General features: G+C 41.7%; 1 protein-coding gene across 1 annotated transcript; it reads left to right on the forward strand.

Moving 5' to 3' along the window:
- Window positions 1-13,084: 13,084 nt before the first annotated feature.
- fscn2a (fascin actin-bundling protein 2a, retinal) lies at window positions 13,085-20,132 on the forward strand. Its single transcript, XM_031867951.1, has 5 exons — window positions 13,085-14,058; window positions 17,105-17,261; window positions 17,347-17,468; window positions 17,576-17,743; window positions 17,888-20,132. Exons 1-5 carry the CDS (start codon window positions 13,236-13,238, stop codon window positions 18,091-18,093), a joined length of 1,476 nt encoding a protein of 491 aa, XP_031723811.1. The 5' UTR covers window positions 13,085-13,235; the 3' UTR covers window positions 18,094-20,132.
- Window positions 20,133-21,150: the final 1,018 nt, after the last annotated feature.

Below are 21,150 nucleotides of genomic sequence, written 5' to 3' on the forward strand. Positions count from 1 at the left end.
CCGCCCCCCCCCCCCCCCCCCCCCCCCCCCCCACCACCACTTTCTTGCCTGCCCTGCTTTTTGAAACATTCCAATCTGAATAGCATATCGAAAAAAGTCATAAAAAAGTCATAGTCTAGCATGTCGAAAGAAGTCATAGCATAGCATGTCGAAAAGTCATAGTATAGCATGTCGAAAACAGTCATAAAAAAGTCATAGTCTAGCATGTCGAAAGAAGTCATAGTATAGCATGTCGAAAAAAGTCATAGTATAGTATGTCGAAAACAGTCATAAAAAAGTCATAGTATAGCATGTCGAAAAAAGTCATAGTATAGTATGTCGAAAAGAGTCATAAAAAAGTCATAGTCTAGCATGTCGAAAGAAGTCATAGTATAGCATGTCGAAAAGTCATAGTATAGCATGTCGAAAACAGTCATAAAAAAGTCGTAGTATAGCATGTCGAAAAGTCATAGTATAGCATGTCGAAAACAGTCATAAAAAAGTCATAGTATAGCATGTCGAAAAAAGTCAGTTAGCTGAGCCCGTTTGCACAGTGAGAGGAGTTGGTTGCTCACTTTGAGGCAACTTAATTGCCCGTTCACCTAGTCCTGTCCTAGTCCTGACGGGTCCTACAACTATGTGGCTCTGCTTCATAGACTCTCATGAAATCTTCATGTTGAGGCTGATCTTTGGGATTTCGCGCTAACGATGTTTAAACGTTGTGTAATGTGACACTCGAGAGGTTGGAGGGAGAAATGGGTTTTTAAAATGTTATGTTTCTACATAAAAACTTGTGGAACTAACATTAGCAGAGTATGTTAGCACATCATTAACTAGCTTTAGCACTTCTATGCAACGATAGCTACTGACAGTATACCGAATGTATACACATGCGGCTTTTGATGATTGAAACAGTGAATAAAGACCTATGCTTTACCGGAATAGTGTTGTTCCTAAATTTCATGTCACCTGCCTCGATCGCCAAAGTTATGTGGTGATGCACTTTCACACCGTGATATGCTTTAGGCTAAATCTTTATATTTTTAACTTATTTTTGCTGCAGAATCAGTTTGACATCTTGGATATATTCCTCATTTTCATATCGTAGACCCTTCTGTCAGCTTCTCTCACTTTTTTGTTTTCCAAAAAAATTTGATAATATTAAGGCAGGGAGTGCAGTTAGTGACAGTGTGAGCTCCATGGTAACTCTTGACAGCTTGAAGGAGTAGCAGCGGGGGTCGGGGCTTAGCAAAGGGTCAATTGACCTCAACACATATCTGAAACTGGGTTTGATCTAACAGGTATGGATGTCTTCCTGTGTCCAACACAATGATGGGCCAACAGCCGCAGTACTGTCCACAAAACTCTACTGACCAAACAGCAGGAAAAGTTACAGCCTGTCTATATAAGGGGTCATTCTCGCACGATCCCATTTGTAAATGCAGGACAGCTGGAAACGCTCTTCATCTCATGAATAACAAAGAAAGGCCTTTGGCGATCAGCTGTGAGCTCAGTTAATCGGTTGCATGCAAAATTTTGGTCTTCAAGGTAGCAGGTATGATTCTTGTCTCAACTCTTGTAATTACCTGTCAGGTCGGGTGTTGTTTGAGAAGCTGGTATAGAAAATTACTGTTTCATTCTTCAATACACCCTCCTTTCTTTCCACGCCCTCTGCGTAGTGGTGTTTGTGCATTCCTGTGTCGACAACCCCTCCTCGTTCTCTGGGGGTGTTTACCCCCTTTCACGGCAGCAGGGAAGCAGCTCCCGCCATCCCATCTCTGTTTACATTGCTCTTCTCCTCTATTTACTCTGTGCTCCAGCGCCCTGGCACACTGCGCTCCAAACAGCTGTTCCATTATGGGAAGAGCAGGCGTTTCAACCACACAGTGCTGCCACACAGCTCTCTCCGACGGCCCACCATGGTCGCTACCATGATGACTGCCTGGCTCCGCTGGCACGCCTGCCATTGTTGCCATAAAGCTCAGCCTCCTTCAATGCCAAAGTGACTTCTGGGCATAGAGTCAGCAGGGGCAACTGTCAGAGTTTGTCTTCAAACCGCAAGACAAATTTGCAAAGTTCAGCTTTTAAATAAGTGTCACTGTACGGGATGCAGTTATGCGGTGATTTAAACAAGCGGCAATCATATCCAGATGATCTAGAATAAACTGCCACAAACAGCTTTACACTGAAACAGGGCTTTTTTATTATGTCATGACAAAACATTCGGCATTTCCATCATTTTGGCACATTTTCTGTGAGTACCCTATATATCCTGCTTCTACATGACATTATCCATGGGGGCCATTATCCCACAGAGCATGAATGATCCTTCCACCGAAACGTTTTGCCTGGCAGGTAAAAGAAAGACTATTGTCTAACTGACTGCCTTAGGGTCATACTATACCATGAATCTCCGGTGAATCATTTTTTAACCTTTGCATGTTCTTTTTCCTGCTGGTGTGCACAGCTGGTGCTGAGTCAGGAGACAGGAAACCTGGGAGAAAGGCCACCAAGCATCCCCAGGCTCCCAGTGGACTGCTGCAGGGCCCTGTGGCTACACAGGACAGGAGACACTCCATTCATCACAATACAATAGCTACTGCTTGGGGCCAGTGGAATATGGGCCTGTCTGTGTCTATATGTCCCTTCATGTGTAAATATGTGAACTGGCATGTGTGTGTCTGTCTCCCTTGTCTCTTTCTCTCAGGTTGTGTTTAAGATTGGATGCGTTTCATAAAGCATGACACACATTGTTTCGCCAAATATGAATATAAAACTGATTAGTGTCAGTAATTAAGTAAATTACACATTTAAAAAGAACTGGTGCAACGCTATATCGGCCTTTGAATGTAGAGAAATTCTGACCATTGTGTCATGAATCACAAAATGACCAGTTCATGCTGCTATTGTAACAGAGCACAATCCACAAACATCATCCATGTTTCACAAAAGCCGGTATACAACACTGATCACAGGGATACAGATCCACCTCCCTCTCACTTCCTTGACCTTTTTTCGATTTAATTTGTACGTTTTTGATCAGATGGTGTGGATAAAATAACGCCAGTAAAGCACCCTGATTGTTTAAATCAGACTTCAGAATGAACTCCTGGTATATTTCATTAACAGGTAAGATTGATCTACTGTGCTCTTGTGTGAAAGCTACCAGATATTTAAAAAAAAATAGGGGAAGAAATTAGAAAGAAAGAAAAAATGAGGAGAATCTCCTCCATCCTTGGACGCAGGTGGTCAAAACAACTGATGCTCTGTTGCACACTCTCCATAAACTCTCACGGCGATAAAGACACGTTTAAGTTGCTGCAAACACACACACACACACACAACCTCTTTCTCCAATCTAGCCTTGCTCTGTAGTAGCCTCAACCACGATGAAACGGGATATCAGCATGCATAATGACACGAGTGGTGAGTGAGCGTATTAAAGAGAGAGACATACAGACGGAGAGAGCATGAACTCATGCATGCCTGTGTGTGTGTATAAAAGTGCCAGTCATAGCGGGGTATAAAATAATTCTGCCCAGCTGCCAGGCCCCCAGTGCCGGTTGCCAGAGCCCTTAAACACATCCATATCCTTCACTGGATGGCTGTGCTCTACTCTCCTCCTCGAATACATCTAGCACTTTAAAAATATACAATCTGCTTAGATACCATGTAGTCATAAGCTCCGTGACTGGCACTTTGACATCTTATCAACATGAGTTGAAGCCCCTGAGCAACTAAGCCAGGCTTTGATCAGACATTTTGGAGACATCTCTCATTTTCTTCAAACAAATCCATTGGGGATGGTGTGCTAAATTCGAAACAAACTCAAAGCACTAAATGTACCTTATGATGGCTGGAAACACAGGCACAAGCTATATACGCTCTGTTTAATAAAGAGGTGAAAAGGGTGAAAAACAATCTGCATGTGAGTGAGGAGGAGGAGGAGAAGAGAAAAATGTTAAAGAGAGATGAGGACAAAAAAAAAGGTGAAAGAAATTCAGCCAGAGAGGTGAGGGAAGAGCACAGCATGCATATGGGCCTCGCTATGAGATCAACTGACAAACATCTCTGCAACCTTGGCAGAGGTAAATCAGCATCCACCCTCTCTGAATGGCCTGTGACAGTTGTTATGTACAGAGACTCATATCTTCTCCTGAATTCTAGCCCTGCTACCTGTCGGGGGAGAGAAACACAAAGTGAGTGTGTGTGTGAAAAAAAGGAGATAGAAAAGTCCTGCTGCTGCTCAGTAGGGGAGAAAGAGAAAGACGAAGAGAAAGAGAAAGATGTAGACAAGGAAGAAAATAAAACCTAAATGGTTCAATTCAGCTGGTGGAGCCACACAGAGATTTCACCCGAGGGCAGTATCATGCCCTGTTTGTGTCTCCATGGAGACGGGCCTCCTGAGTGTGCACTTCTGTACACACTGACAGTAGTCCTGCTAGCTAGTCCTGCTATTGATTTCCACACAATTTCCCAGACCAGATCAGTGGACGAAGCTAGCTTTCGGACAAGTTCTCTGCTGAAAACTGAACTGGTTTTGGAGGACTGCGAAAAGCTGCCGTGTTTAGACTCATTTCTTTGCATGTTTTACAGTTAATCATTGACATTTAAGGAGTATTTGATATTTCACATGTGCTTGAGGCATTCCTTTACCGAGTTCTAATGTACGGCTCTCATCGCATCAGATAAAGTATTTTCTCAGCTGCTACCAGGCATTTGCCGGGGAAATCTCTAGCTTTGAATATATTAGGTTTTAAAGAATTCAACCAACTGGGCTAAAAGCTTGATAACATCTTATAGTCTGGAGCCTTGAGATATAAATATATCCTCAGTACAGGGCATATCAGTTTTGTATCCTGCATGGTTTCAAGCCCTGAGGTAGTTGTCCTTAATGACAAGGCTTTTCTGTCATCTCCTACCACTCAGCTCCACTTCCCTTGCTATCCTGACCATAGGAACCACATCAGAGGCTCAAGATGGCCTTTATCTGGGGTCTATTGACCAGTGTCGGCTTACAGGCCTCACTCTGTACACACGGCACATTATGGAAGTTTTAATAGGTGATCAGAGCAGCTGTTGCCAGCACAGCGTTGATTTACTGTGGCTAAGAGAGGGCTTAATGACTATAGAGGCAGACAGCTCTTAACCCTTTGATGTGTGCTGGATAATGTAATAGGATCAGGTAGCCTCCTGGGAAAGTTGCATGCACTAACATAAGTATACAATAGCACAAACGCTTTTGGAATACAGTTACATAGTCTAGAAGCTCCTTAATAATAAGAGTGCCAACCTTTTACTGTTGTACAGTAGAAAAACAACATATGGGTTTGACTTGTCCCACTAGTCATGGCTTGTGATACGCTTGTTAGGTCCATGCATGAACATATAAACACAAACACACACACACACACACACACACACACACACACACACACACAGTTGTGTTCCTTGCTGACAGGTGGTGCATGCTCAAGGAAATACAAGCTTACCCAGCACAAACAGCCCCAGTAGGCTTAGCACGTCAGCGGAGAGCAATTGGAGTACTTATGTAGTGGCTAGCACTATTCAGACCATGCAACATCCATCTCAAGGGTCAAAGGGCACAAATTCAGTTTGCACCTTGAAGACACCAATATATATTACAGTGTGTCCGACGTCACCGTTGGGCAAACGACAGGGACTGGTCTGGTCATGAGATGGATTAAACATCTGATGATTTGTAGGGTTGACAAAATAAGACTACAAGTCTACAGCCAAGCTAGGGGCTCTGTGAGGCTGTATAGTGAGGCTAAATGAAAACTATAGCATGCCAACATTATTACAGTGACAATGCAAACATGCTGATGCTGTTGAGGTATATAAATTACCATGATCATCATTTTAGTTTAGCCTGTTAGCATGGTAACATTTGCTAATTGGCCCTAAACATAAAGCCGAGGCTGCTGGAAATCTGATTAGTTTTGCAGGTATTTCCTAAAAATCGAATAATTGGGCACTTTGAAATTATGACCTGATAATGGTATAAGAGGAAGCCGGAAGTCAGGGAATCACCAAAATAATTACGATTCCCAAATTGATGTGTGTAACAAATTCCATGGCAATCCATCCAATTGTTGAGACATTTCACTACAAAACCACAAAAGTGAACCTCTAGGCGCATCCAAGTACGCAAACAGACATGGAAGAGAAATACCACACAAACATTTATGTGCAGTAATCATTGCAGTAACAACTGAAAATCTCAGCCAACCTACTGTTTTGAACCCCAACATAAACCAGCAGCTCGGGCCCCATTAACCCATCTAGCAATGATAGCTAAATTGCCCGCTAGCTCTCCGAGGCCAGCCAGGATGTAATCAAAAACAGACGGAATAATCAACAAAAATGCTCTCTATTCCGGTAAGGATGTCTCCCAAAAGCACATGAATTATATTGAAGCAGGCACTGGGACTGTGAATGATGTTGGGCAACAAGCACCAGCCAAGTCGCTGTCTCCCAATGCCAAGTGAGAGGATGCCAGGCACTTCCTGCTGTAAACAATCTACCCACAGACGGAGAAAGAGGGGAAGAAACCTCTGAATGAGAAACAACAGGAGACGGAGAGAAGACCCAGTTGCTCAATGAAAATTTCTCTGGTTAACAAATGTGCTCAATTTGTCAGACAAGCTACTATAGTCTGTTTGAGGGAAGTGTGTGTGTGTGTGTGTGTGTGTGTGTGTGTGTGTGTTAGGACAAATGGCAATTCTCTGTATAGATGAATACATAGCAAGTGCTCAGGGCTTATGGAGACAGACGTTGGATAAAATGCTTGACTGAGTTCACAATATAGGATAAGGGCTCCCTCTCCTTCCTTCATTACTCTCTTTACCCCCAACATTGTCCCCTCTATTCCAACTGCTGGCCGAAGCTGCTGCCTTAACTTCATTAGATATCAGCATCAATATTGACCTCACATTTTGTCGTAAGTAGCCATCATATCATTGACTTTGATCCCCATTTGTAATTGCCTGTGATGATCCCTCAGGTTTTGCACTTGCACTGTTTTGGATAATTCCTCTTTTCTTACCCCCTGGCTACCGTGTTAACAATCTCACTAACAGATTTAGCTGGGATGCTAAACAAACATGCTCCTCTGACCCTCTTAAAAAGGAACCTGGGACTAACTAGAGCTTTAGAATCAGCAGGGGGAGGAGTATAGTGCATTGACTATCAGCAGCTCACAGTATTTATGCACTTGTGTGTAAATCACTCTCATTTACTGTCTCTGCGTGTGGGAATGCAGTAAAAAGTGAGGGATAAGAAATGCAATGCGACCTATGTCTGGCTCTTGCGGAATGGTAGAGCTTGTATATAAACCTCTGAGTGAACAGACCAACATTTGGAGATGCTGAGACACATGTGTTTGCACATAAATCACCATGTATGCATGCATACGCACGCACAGGCAACAAACAAAAAACACACACACGGACGGTAAGTATTAGCTACGCATGCAAGCTCACATCCACTTAGACATTAGCTCACACACACAAACAAGCACTGTTTTACAGACAGACACACACCTGTCATTGCAATTCACATGATCATTGTCTTTATATGAAAGAGACAGGGAATTGTCAGAATGGCAGAAGCTGAGGCCTCATATTAGCCCTGCTGTCAGAGCCAGTGAGCAAAGGATGACATTAACATGGAGCGCTCCTGTCCCTTAAAGCTCACCCTGTCTGCATTGACACAAGAGCTCAGGCAGTGTCCACCAGACTTCAGTTTAATCAATGAGAAACTGCTTTTATTGCTCACCTATTTACAGGCTGCTTTCGCTGAGAGTTGAGGTATCTTTGTCAATAATGTATTGCACTGAAGGCAATGTAACCTCCAATTAAGTTATACAACCTTCTCTCTCTGTGTGACCAGTTCTCTGTCTCACTCCTCGGAGAATGAGGATGGGCGGGCTTTGGCTCACTCTAAAAACAAATAACAGCCTACAAAACAAATGTGGCATTACAACTGAGTATTAAAAGGCTTGACATTTACCAAGGCTCATTTATATGGCTGCCCATACTTAGCTCATTGGCAGCCCCCATTACACTGGGTAGAGCAGGAGTGCGAAGGCCGGGGCTGGGCTGGGGCTGGGGCTGGGCAAACAGAGTGGGGTGAGCCGTTAACGGCCTGTGGGAGGATAGTCCTGTAGATGAATGAACACCTGGATTAATGGGGTCAGTGAGCACCAAGCTGCTGAGAAAGGAGAATCCCAGCCAAGGCAGCCATTTTACATTTTACTTTTACTGCATGTCTCATGGACCGTTTTCCTCTGCTGGTTTTAGAGAGGGCAGCAGGAGGGTCCCACGGGGGTACAAGAGAGCGAAGAAAGGACATTTTGGACCTGTGTACTTTATATAGGACATGAGCAGTGGGGGTGCTAGTTATACAGTTATGATTTTATGAACCCTCAGCCATTTCAATGACACCACAGGTGTATGCTGATGTGCAAAAATCCTATAATTATAAAGAAAAGTATTGAATTTGTCAGGAAGTTAGCGCACCTGAATTGGCAAATTCATCTTTCTGATGTTCTATCATTGTGAAGAGATGTACTGTCTTCACATCCACATCTTGGGTGTCATTTGTTTGTGATTACTTAAAAGATTTGCACTTCAGTCTTTTGGGAGTTAGTTGCCACTAGGCAACCTTGACTCCTCTCTGAAAGTGATTTTCAATGAAAGCTAAACAGGGAGGGTGCTGGCCCTTTAAACTGAGCTCTGAGTGCTTGGCAGGCTAATAGATGCAGTATAAAAGGTGCTAGTGGATGGCAACCTGAAAAAATAGTCTTATCTGAAAAGGTCCGGGACAGTTATAAATGAAATAATCGCGCTGGGCACATTAATCCATGTTTATGCCCTAGGGGGAGACCTCTGCTCACCATTTGATCTGTGTGTGAGTGCATGCATACAGTATGTGTACGTGTGTGTGTGTGTATATGCATGTATCTGTGTATTCGCAAGTAACCAATGCCTTTCACTCATATCTTTCCCCTCCTTCAATCCTTTTCATTTACAGCTAACAGCAATTGTTTCATTATACTTTGACTTGCTTTTAACCAGAAACTCCAGCAGGGGATATGGCAAAGGGAAAGAGAGGGAGGAGTGAGAAATAGTTGACAAAGAGAGAGAGACAGATACAAAAACAGGGAGACAACCAAGAAAGATAGAGAGGGAGAGAATATTAAGACATTTAAGTCACAATATGCAATTTGGCATACCCACTGGACCACTGCAGTCTAAATGATGTACAGTTATTGCTAATATGGTTCTTGGAGTGCCATGCAACCCAAACTTGCAAGGGAGTGGGGGCCTATGGAGGACAGGAGAAAGACCGTCCTTATGTGTTGAATATGATTTGCATCACAAAAGGCTCGGTTACGGTTTCTTGGATCTTTTATGTTTGCAAAAAGAAACAATGATATAAAGGTGATTTCAGATCTTAAAACCAGTTCATCACTTCACACCTGCAACATACAAATCATGTTGTATTTTTCTTACAATTCACATTACACTTTATTTTTGTGTCATATTCTGGTCCCAGACAGCTGACACTAATGGCAATCTAAACTCTAATATGTTTTACAGAGCTACAACTCAGTGTTGCTTATTTCCCAATTCCCTATTTTCCATGTTTTTTGCTACCATTTAACACTCCTTTATCTCAAATGTAAATGCAAACAGTAATTTGTAGAACGTTACAATATTACCAGTCATCTATTTCCCCCTGTTTTACCAGTCTACCTTTTATTAATCAAGTAATACAATTGCTCAGGTGACTTCAGACTTCTACATAAGTACAAGGATTGTTTGACTGAGAATCTGTCCCATCCAAGAGAAAAGCAAGACATCTTCTGTACACTATAAGAATAACGAAGGCTTTTGCTTTTGTTTTCAAACAGACAAACAAATCCTTGCTATTAGGAAGCTTGAGAAAATGAGATGATTCTCATTTTACAGCATAACCTCCCGAACACAAAAATCCATATTTGTGAGAGAAAACAAACTAGTTTCAATGTATAGTCAAGACTGCCATCTACTGGACACAAATACATTGTACCAACCACAGAAGCACTGCTGCTGTGTGTAAGTTAATTGAAGGCTGGGCCTTGTCCCAAAATAGATAATTGGGTTTATTTGTCATTTACAAACAAATATAATTCATATAGGGACTTAAAGTGTCATAATGTGTCTATTCGAATCCATTCCAGTATTGATTGTGATCTCACTAGTGAATTGTATTTTTCAATCTAGTCTGGTATTACAATAGCACAAAATCTCTAAACCTTTCCAAGACTGTGATGCTATTTAAGTCCTAAAATTCTCATTGGGTACTAACTAGCATTGCACCCCCACAAATTAGTCAATACAGCAGATGAGGAGATATCCTGACTTGTATTTCCTACTATGAGACTTCAATAGACTTCAATCCTAAACCCCCGTTACTTAACTCAATTGTGTCCTTTAGACTTTGCTTGCCTGGAAAACATTAATATCTTTCAAATTCCAATCGACTTCCGTTAAAACAGTTCATAGTCTCCGAGCCCAAACCAAGATTACTAAAGTGATGCGACTGAAGCAATTTTCCAAGACTTGATAAATCTCCTGCAGAGTTAGAGAATACATCATCTGTGTACACAGATTGTATAATATTCCTATAACAAGTACATTTACTTTGACATGTAAAATTGGTGCAGTGGCACTTTAAGAAAGTCTGCTTTTGCTTTTCCTGTGAAACAACTAGCTCAGTTAGTATTTGTAAATAATCCAATAAGAATGGGCCGCCAAACCATACGCTACAAAGTTACACAACACTATCCGACACAATTATCAATACCTCCATGCTCAATATCTGGGTAATAGATAGATAGATGGATAAATGGATGAATTTAGGATCCTCCAACTAGAATATACCCTGAAATGTATTTCTGAAACTGTGATACAAATTAACACCAGCAATATGGCAATTAAATTCCATTGCATTAATTTAGGCCTCTATTAATGGGAACTCGGCATCTACCTGTAATAGTAAACACTGTTGTGTACTTGTACAAGGCAATACTGCCACCCAGTGATTACAAGGTGAAAACACATGATATAAAATGTACACTGTATTTGTAAAGGGTGGGTTGGGAATGATGAGAAGATTTTTTAATCACAATTCAAGGCAAGTAAGAGCAGACTTGGTCAACTTCCATTGGTTTAAATTTCAACAGTGGTCACACAGCTACTGCTGTATATTAGCAACTGCAACCCACAGTAGACTTACAACTGTACACCTGCCTGTATACAAATATATACAGCTTTAATTTGTACTACATTTCATGTAGTCTCTCTTGGAAGGCATTTATAGTGTTGCACTCCGTTGTTCACATGAAAAGTGATAAAAATAAGAGATAGAGAGAAGTTCCAACCCATTCTCTCCTCTGCACAGATGGCCAATCACAGCGTTAAGTGGGTGCGAATGTCAGATTGTCATTTTTTGGAAAGTTACAAAAGTAGTCGGACACAGCCTCACAAAGAACAACATCAGAGAGGTGAGGGGGGGTTAGGGTTTCGGAGATATTCGACCATCTGACAAGTGGTTCTGGTGAAGCATACTGGCATCTTGAAAACACCTAAACTGGGTTTCGGCACGCACAAGCAGAAATTCTATTTAAAGCTCCTTCTGAATATCTGAGCTCCTCACCCTGTATGACCTCAATACAAAGGAATACCTTTAGCTTCTACACACATCAACGTACATACATTTGTGCTCCACAAAACTCTTCTTTTACCAACCTCTGTCCTTAAATTAACATTTGAGCATCAACCTCTCATGGTGGTCTGGCATCACAATGCTAATCACCCTAATCTGTCAAGTCAATAGATGAGAGCACTGGCCTTTAAAGATTATCAAGTAGAAATAATACCACAAGGATTTAGCTTTGTGCTATAGTTTTCAAACCCACTTGTGGTTTTGGTATTTCCAATTGGTTCTCTTTGGCATTACCCTCAACATCTCCAGGAATCTTAGAGAAAGAGGGTGGTAATGCTCTTACAAATATTGACCATGGTGTGCACTGTGACAAAGGTCATGGAGTTGTGCCATCCATTATCAATTGACTGACAGAATAACAGAGTTGGTGGTGTGGAAGAGTTTGCAACATTTAGGCTGAGGATCAACTAAGGTGAAAATGGAGGAAAGGCACATAGGCAATGCTTGTGCATTCAAATATGTGCTATTCAAATCGCTCTCAGCTAAACTCGCAAACTCCACAAATTTACATATCTCTAAAGTACTGGAGCAAGCGTAATGTTGCTATGTAGCTCCTCTGTACCTGCATCTGGCAAACTGGGGTAAGAAAGAAACCTTTGTACTGCTTTGGGAGTTAAGACTCTGCCTCTTAATCATTCAGCCATGTACATTAACCCTGGTCCAATGCAATGTGACAGAGGCTCTTTGTGAATATGATTTTAATCTATAAATCAAGTCTTTAATGAGAAGAAGGTTTATTCATGCAAAGGAAGTCAATAAAAATGTGCATATATTTACACAAACTAACCCATGAAAAGCTTAAAAGGACTCAAAAGAGAAGTAGAAGCAGTGGGGAGCAACCAAAAGCAACTCTCTGGACATTTTCCAACTGGGTTGTGGCTCGCCAGCAGATCAAAGCTTGGATAATCCTAGGCCTGGATAGCCTGGCTACTCGCAAATTAACCTAATTGTGAAAGTAACAACCAATAGGGAGTCAGGTTTCACAAATGAGTGTGCCAGTGTGAGTTACAGTGAAGGAAGACAAGAGTGGAGGAGAAAAGAAAGACATGAGAGTGAGGGGAAGACATGGAAGAGATAGCGAAGGAGTCCGAGTGTGTACTGGAGAAGGTGAAGGAGGAGGGGAGGTTCGTGGTTGGTGCACTAGTATGTGACGTCAGCGGCTTGTTGGATTGAGGTGCTTTGTCCTGCTGATTTTAATCCCAACTCATTAAGGAACAGAGAGCGAGTGCCTGTGCAAGCCCTCTGGGGAAAGAGGGAAAGTGACGGGAGAAGAAACAAACTCTAAACATTCCACCAAGGGAGATAAGTGGAGCGAATTTACGGCTTGAGAGATAGAAGAGGGGAGAAATCAAGCATTTTATTTTTGCATTTCAGGTTCATGCCGGCTTTGCCTCATTACCCTTTCCCTTTTTTGTCCTAAACCTCTTTACTTGCAATCTTAACGTGTGGCCTGTTCAAGCATGCCCACCAACGGAATAAATAGGGCCCTAAAACTGCAGTTTGGTCTCGTCAACTATGAGAGCCGCTACCTGACGGCTGAGGCTTTCGGCTTCAAGGTGAACGCCTCAGGCGTCAGCATGAAGAAGAAGCAGATCTGGACCTTAGAGCAGGACGAGCAAGATGGCCAAGTAGTGTTCCTCCGCAGCCACCTGGGACGCTATCTAGCCTCTGACAAAGATGGAAAGATGACATGTGGGGCAGAGAAGCCTGACCCCGACTGCCGTTTCCTTATTGTGCCTCAATCTGATGGTCGCTGGGCACTGCAATCAGAGCCTTACCTGCGTTACTTTGGAGGCTCGGCTGACTACCTGTCCTGCTTTGCCCAAGCCATTGGGGAACAAGAGCTCTGGGCCGTCCATTTGGCTTTACACCCGCAGGCCAGCCTGCTCAGTGTGGCACGTAAGCGCTATGCCCATCTGTCCGCTTCAGATGGAGAGATCTCGGTGGATAGCAACATTCCCTGGGGAGTGGACTCTCTGGTCACCTTGGTATACCTCGATGGCAAGTACAGCCTGAAGACCTGTGACAGCCGTTTCCTCAGCAATGATGGCAAACTGGTGAAGGAGAACACCAATACTACCAGCTTCACACTGGAGCTTAAATCTGGCAAGCTGGCCTTTAAGGACTGTGGTGGAAAATATCTGACCCCAGTGGGTCCCACAGGGACGCTGCGATCTGGCCGATGCTCCAAACCTGGAAAAGATGAGCTGTTTGATCTTGAGGAGAGTCATCCACAAGTAGTTTTTCAAGCAGCCAATAAAAGATTTGTCTCGGTCAAGCAAGGTAATTAGTCTGCATTGCAGTCTTGAGAAAAAAATTAAACATCTAAAATGGAATGGTTTCATACAGGAAATGGATTGGATTGCTGGACTTACAGTATATTATGTTCTCAATCCATCAATGAGGAACTTTAAAGTGGAAATGATTTTCACTGTTGAAAATCATCGAGACTAAGGGATGAGATTTGATTGTTTACATATACATTATAAAGAACCTTGAATCTATTCAAAAGGAAGCAAAGTACAAGTGTCTATATGGTAACAAATGGGAATAAAACCAAATGAGCGAACATGTGAGCTAAACATAGCTGGAACGCCTATTCGAGGCCCCATGCTGAGTTCAGACACGGGGAAAAGAAAAAATGATTGACTTATTGACACACAGCAATTTCCACCACTATGGTTTTGCAATCACTTTGCAGCTAAAGTCCCTTTGCACTTTAACAATGTTCGCATCTGAGACTAGGAGAGACCATTTTCAGATTCTTTAAAGAGCAGTGCACTATATATATTTTTTAAATTACCTTTTTCAAATGACTCTTTACTAACCACTTAGTAGGATAAATGTTTTTATCTTCACGGTCTGTGGTTAAATGCAATAGTCATCTTTCATGTACTGTTGATTTCAGATTTTGCTCTATATTCTTTTTCCTTTCAGTATTCAGTTTCCCTGCATTTTAATCTCTACAAGAGTATCTCAAAGCTACTAAAAAAACAGACCAAGGAGAACACAGATGTTACATTTTGCAGGTTTAGGTATTGATTTTAGCTAAGAGTTTAGCCCTCGCTATATAACAGCTAAACACATAGCAGAGTGGAGTGCACGGTGGGCCTGTTGACAAATAAGAATACAGTACATTCTCGAGTGGAGCAGTAGCACAGCTGGGTGTTGCGGGCATAAAGTGTATCCAAATATCAAACTGTATAGTAATTAGGGATTTTTGATAACATGAGCAGGCTGGATTTGCTTTGATTGAATGTTTACATTACAGTGACCAAAAATCAAATCAGCAACATTAACCACCTACTGGGGGAAAGTTCTACCTTTCTTGATTACTTGCTGGTTCAGAATTGTTGACAGCCATACTGTGGTGGTAATTGTGGTAATGGGCTTTGTCGTTTCCACTGTGTGTCTATTGAAGATTAAGCAGCGTGCAAATAACTTAAGGGCAGACCTGTGCCCCACGGGCGTCAATTACCATCAATGGACTTTAAGCTTTGGCTACTCACTCTTTACCGTCAACCATCGAGTGAAGTTCTCCAAATTGTGTGGCTCTACGGTCAGCCAGTGTGGCAGTGAGGTGGCAGCCGGACAGAGCTACAGCCAGGGCAGAGGAATTACAATGTCTCCTGTCAGCCTGTGCGATGTGATTTTCTCTGTCCTCTATATTCAAGCAAACAATGTGGGAGGAAAGACAAGCAAATTATGTTCTGTTGCAGCTGTTTAAAGCTTTAAAATTCAATTAAAAGAGCTAACAGCCTTATTTAATCTAGCTGCACAATGCACATGCAATACTACAGCATATTTTAGGGACGAGGTTCTCTAACTTTAGACTGCACTCATTATGCTTATGCATGAATAGAATTCTGCATTAAAATAAGGTCACCATCAAGGCAATAGTTCAACAACCTAGCACTCTATTCTCATAATATAGGGCAAATAATTACACTTTTAACTGTCGTGTCTGGCCTTGTGGCAGTTCCATGTTTTTTAAGGAACAAGGCACTGAAAGCTGCTTAGTGGGCCCTGCAGTGCAGATTTGCATTTCACCACTCAGGGAATTACAGCAAGCGAAGGAACAGGAAGGGTGGAGGGGTGACTGTGGGGGATTAGAGTTGTAACAAGCTTAAGAGAAAGGTTGAAGGACATTTCTGTGGCATCTAATTTGAACTTACAGCAGACAGTTCAGTTATAGGCTACACGTCTGAGTATTCTCCACCGCCTGACACACCCCACCAGTCAGAGTTAATACATGTGGATTAAGTGCATAACACTAGATTGGCTGGTTGTGATTGAAGTTTGGCACTTGACTGAATAGTGCACCAACTAACTAAGTAAAAAGATGGGCACACTTTTATGTAAATGTTGTGTTAGGACAAGCTTTACTTGGACACTTGCTTTTGTATGCAATGAGTTGATGACATGAAATTTGTTGATGAGCCAAAAGTTCATAAAGTGAGGCATGGGAACATCCAACGCTCACAGATGGCCAGCAAGCAGTTTAACGTGATCCTCTGCATAAACTCTATGAAACACTCCCACAAACTTGAAAGGTGAACATATTCCGATATGGACATTATTTCAGAGTGTGGGGGGAAAAAGGGGGCAAAACATACCAATGTCTCATCCTGTAGTATAATCCACTTCTACAATACAACCTGACAAAAACCTCTGGTTTTCTATGATGGAGCAAACTTTTTTTAAATCATCACCTTTAAAGTGTAGAAGGAGTCAATGTTTTATAGGCTACTTAAGAGATGGATTTTGGGAAGACAATTTTTCATAAAATATTTAATGTCGAAAGATTAAAAGGTTAGCACACATTGCAATCTCCAAATGTGTTTTAAACTCTACTACTTTTCACAGACTGCCATCTTGTTACCCTAAAGCATGATGTAATAAGTCTGATTAAATGCCATAAATACATGAAGGTGACTGAGAATTTGGTCAATGTGTCATTCAATATGATGTTATTTGCTATTGCACACACCCTTAAATTATGAGAGGCTAATCTGTGCAGGAGCAGCCTTGAAGCAACACCTTGCCTATGCATCATGCATTTGTGTACGGCACCTTCAGGGAGGTGAAATATGTCACTGGACACCAGAATCGCAAAAAAAAAAATAGATAACCCAAAATAAATCAATGTATAAAGAAGTAATATCAACCAAGAAATGCATGGATGACATTAAATATTGTATTAATATTGTATCATGCACACGTCTCTCTGGCAATGCCTGAGAGAGGAAATTACATTTGAAAGGATGTAACATTGTAATCGATTGAACAAAGACATAATTATTGCTGTTTTTTTCCCCCTTATCACCAGGAGTGAGTATTTCAGCCAATCAGGACGTGGAGACAGACATGGAGACCTTCCAGATGGAGATTGATAAGGAGAGCAAAAGGTCTATGTTCAGGACCAATGGTGGATCCTACTGGACTCTAGTGACTCACGGAGAGATCCAATCCACCGCCACAGAAGTGTAAGTAGCCCATAGCTTTCAAAGAGGAGCTTTCCTCTATGTTGTAATTTACCTCTCATTAACCTCTCCGTGCTTTTATTCCCAGCAAGGTCAACACAATGTTTGACATTGAGTGGCGAGGGAGGAGAGTGGCACTCAAAGCAAGTAATGGAAAGTACGTTTGTACAAAGAAGAACGGGCAGCTGTCAGCAGTCAGCGATACAGTGGGTAAGAGCCTTCAGGCAAGCCACCTGAGATTCAAAGTCGTGCCACAGGTAACGCTTTGTTGACCCACGCAAAAGAAAAAAAGAACAGCATTTGTCACCTCATTGCAGGTGATGACGAATTATTCCTGATGAAACTCATCAACCGCCCTATGCTGATCCTTCGTGGAGAGACTGGCTTTGTGTGTCACCACAAGAACTCCAACACTCTGAACGCAAATCGATCCGTCTATGACATTTTCTCATCGATCTTCAACGACGGCGCCTACAATATTAAAAGTCAGTGTTTTATGTGTGCACGTCACAACATACATTTCTACATAACACAATCAATATATATCTGTATCCTGTTTTTATAGATATTAAGCATCTACTAAATCAATTCAAACAAATAGCTAACATATAATTGGTATCATTCTGCAGGTGTGAATGGAAAGTTCTGGTACGTCTCAAGCAGTGGCCTGGTGTGCTCAGATGGAGAAAAGCCAGAGGACTTTTTCCTTGAGTTCCTGGAGCATGGACGCGTCGCCATCAAAGGCTCTGATGGCAAGTACCTTCGTGGAGACCAGGGAGGTACGCTTATGGGTGACGGTACAACTATTGATGTATCTTCTCTGTGGGAGTATTGATCAGGGTCCTCAAAGAAGAAGAAAGCAAGTGAGGTGCAGGACCCGCTTCTATCGGCTCTGATGAAGAGGACTGAACGGGTAACACTGTTTTTATACTAGCTGCCAGGTGCCCAATACCATGTTTTTTTGTTGTAATTCGGAAGAAGAGAACACATTAGGAAAGTATGTGTGGTGTTTACTGTAAATATGTTGTCTCTCAAATGACAATGCCATCATCAAACAACAGATACTGTGAAAATATGTAATTTCACAAATACAGAACATTATGGCTGTCCCAAATCCATCAGACACACTTTGTTCAATATAGGTACAGTGACAACCAAATATCTTTGAAGGCGGCCATACTGATCAGTCCACGCACAAAGAGAAATTTAACAACTGAGATGGGATCACACCAGCTGTAAATTGGTCCAGAGCCATAAATCGGGGAGGCACATCCATATTCGACTCTGCCTCCATTTTGATCTCAACTACACACATGTAAAGTTTCGTTACCGCATGTTGTACTGTTGCTGTGCTATCATGGTCACAAAATATGTACTCAATGACCACATTTTGCCAGACTTAAATTAAAAGGTGAAAATAATATCAGTGTCGCTAGTGTAGCTTGTAAAGAGTGACGCCGCCTAACTCGGTACATTAGACACATTTAGTTCTTCTGCTCCTGTTGAATTCCTCTGGCTAAATTGAATAAATATCTCCAAACACTGAAGAAAATGTTGACGATTTCGCTGTCTATCAAAACTGATGTATATATTCAATTAAATAGAAACAGATAAGGATTGATCAGTGTGGCTGCATTCTTATGTTTACTTATAGAAAACAAACAGCTACACTCATTTCTAGACAGAAAATAAACTTCATTTGGTTAAGGTGACTAGACCTTAATCGACTGTTTATCAGGATACTTCTATAACCTCTATCCTACTACCGATCCTACTGGGTTTGTTTACAGATTTCCAATGATTTCAATACTTTTTCAAGATTTCAAGACACGTTCCGTTAGTGGGATCATTGATGTCACTCGAAGCAAAGGTAATGCACCACTGTCTTTGAGGACAGCGGATGGCTGGTGCCAATGATGTTTTTCCATTTATCTTTTAGACCATTTACAGCTTCTATAAAAGCACCATATGAAGTAAATGAAGTGGACTGGAGCAAATAGACTGCACTGTCTCAGGCACCTTTGCAATGCGGAGCAATATCCAAAGAGGATATTAGAGGATACTTAACTCAGCATCACTGCAAAAACTGAAATATGTTGTTGTGTAATACATATATAATTACAGAGACAGGACATGTTCAGAGACACAGGATATCAGTAGAAATGTCATACATCCACATCAGGTCACATTTAATGGACTATACGTCATTTTAATGTACCAGGTATGAACTCAGAAAGTGCTTCTCTGGTGTTCTGCCTAGGGGCCTTAAACAATAATGCACTCTAGATCCCTTTATACGCTGTTCTGATGTTCAGAGTTGGGTGGTGAGATTAGAAAATATATAAAAAAATATTTCCATCCATTTGCCCAAAGTCAGATGAGAAGTTGTAGTGAATTTCGATTGTGCAGTGAGTGCTCTGTACACTTTGTGGTGTTCGTCAAACCCATATCCAATGTGGCAGCAAAATGCTACTTCAGACAGATTTGGAAAACATGTTATGTTTCACTGCTCACAAAGCTGGGATATCAGTCTTCCCTCTGCACCCATTCTTTGTACATGGCTAGGCCAAGAACATCCCACTGAAACTGATATGAATCTTCTCATCCAACTCTGGAGAAGACAGCAAACAACTGTATTTAACAAAATGCCGGAGTGTTCCTGTCAGTAATCTACCAAACACTGCTTTTGTAAAATGTGATCAGTAGCCTCTAGTTGACCCTTAGCCAGCAGAGCCCTTTTAAAAAGAAGACGTTTTTGTATTTTGATCTCACAGGACTCACTGAATTAATTACATTCTCCTGACACCCATCAATGGCACAAGCTGCCCAGACTTTATTGGCACAGATGTTGGTGTGCAGCAAATAGGACAACCTGAACCTTTATACAATTTATCCTGTAGATTTTTGTCAGTTATTAACCAGGATGAAATAAAATCTGCAATAGTTCACGTGTAATGTCTAAACCAGTGGTTTTTGTGATGTGTGCAATTTGCAATTAGAGAGCAGGGTGTAAAAGGCTTGGTCACCTGTGCATCCTGTATCAGCCCCCAGCCATATTTTAGAATATATTTAATATAGATGTTTTTTTTGTTTGTTTTATGATATGAATTTTGAAAATGTTGATAACAATAAAAACGTGACAATATCTTTGTTGACTTTGGGACTACAATTGTATGCCAAGCTAAGAAAATACGAGTGGACTTTGCGATTCAGCAGTTCAGATGGTAGAGGGGGTTGAGCAATGGTTGGAACCCCGGCTCCAGCTGTCTAAAACGTCCCCAGAATCAGCAGTTTAAACAAAAGTGTCTGACAATTTATTGTAAGGTAATGTCCAGAACATTTCAATTCTGTGACTAAGAATGTAAAGCATGATGGATTCGGTTTATTATCATCAATTACCTTTTTTATAGCAGACATTTTGACTTTTCATCGCATGGACGGCAAACGGTAAATGGACTGCAGTTATCACAGCACCTTTTTATCTGAACAGTCAAAGCACTTAGCATTATGCAAATCATTCACTCATTCATTCATTTCACACAGACACACGCCAGCGGTGACAGAGCTGCCATGCAAGGCTGGCCTGCCCATTGACAGCAACGTCGGGTTCAGTGTCTTGCTCAAGGACACTTTGTCGCGAGGACAAAAAAAAAAATGCCGTTGAGCAAATTACTCATGTCGTACTGTACATGACGCATGCAATTTGTCACTCAAGCTGAATAAATTAATCAAAATCAAAAGTATTATTATCACTTTTGTTTTTCTTGCGGCGTTGGAAAAAGGCCTTTTACAGTTCATAATTTGACAGTAAATGTCATCAAAATATAACGGCCACCGGCCTCATCCGGCACGGATGAGGCTGCATACAGCCGGGAGGTTGAACAGCTGGCCC

The sequence above is a fragment of the Anarrhichthys ocellatus genome, unplaced genomic scaffold (assembly GCF_004355925.1).
Source record: "Anarrhichthys ocellatus isolate YVR2014 unplaced genomic scaffold, GSC_Weel_1.0 scaffold40, whole genome shotgun sequence".
NCBI classification, from domain to species: Eukaryota; Metazoa; Chordata; class Actinopteri; order Perciformes; family Anarhichadidae; genus Anarrhichthys; species Anarrhichthys ocellatus.

Coding starts and splice junctions, on each gene's coding strand:
- fscn2a (XM_031867951.1), top strand. CDS start 13,236: ATGCCCACCAACGGAATAAATAGGGCCCTAAAACTGCAGTTTGGTCTC. Junction 17,469..17,575: donor AGCAGTCAGCGATACAGTGG/GTAAGAGCCTTC, acceptor ACCTCATTGCAG/GTGATGACGAATTATTCCTG. Junction 17,744..17,887: donor CGGCGCCTACAATATTAAAA/GTCAGTGTTTTA, acceptor ATCATTCTGCAG/GTGTGAATGGAAAGTTCTGG.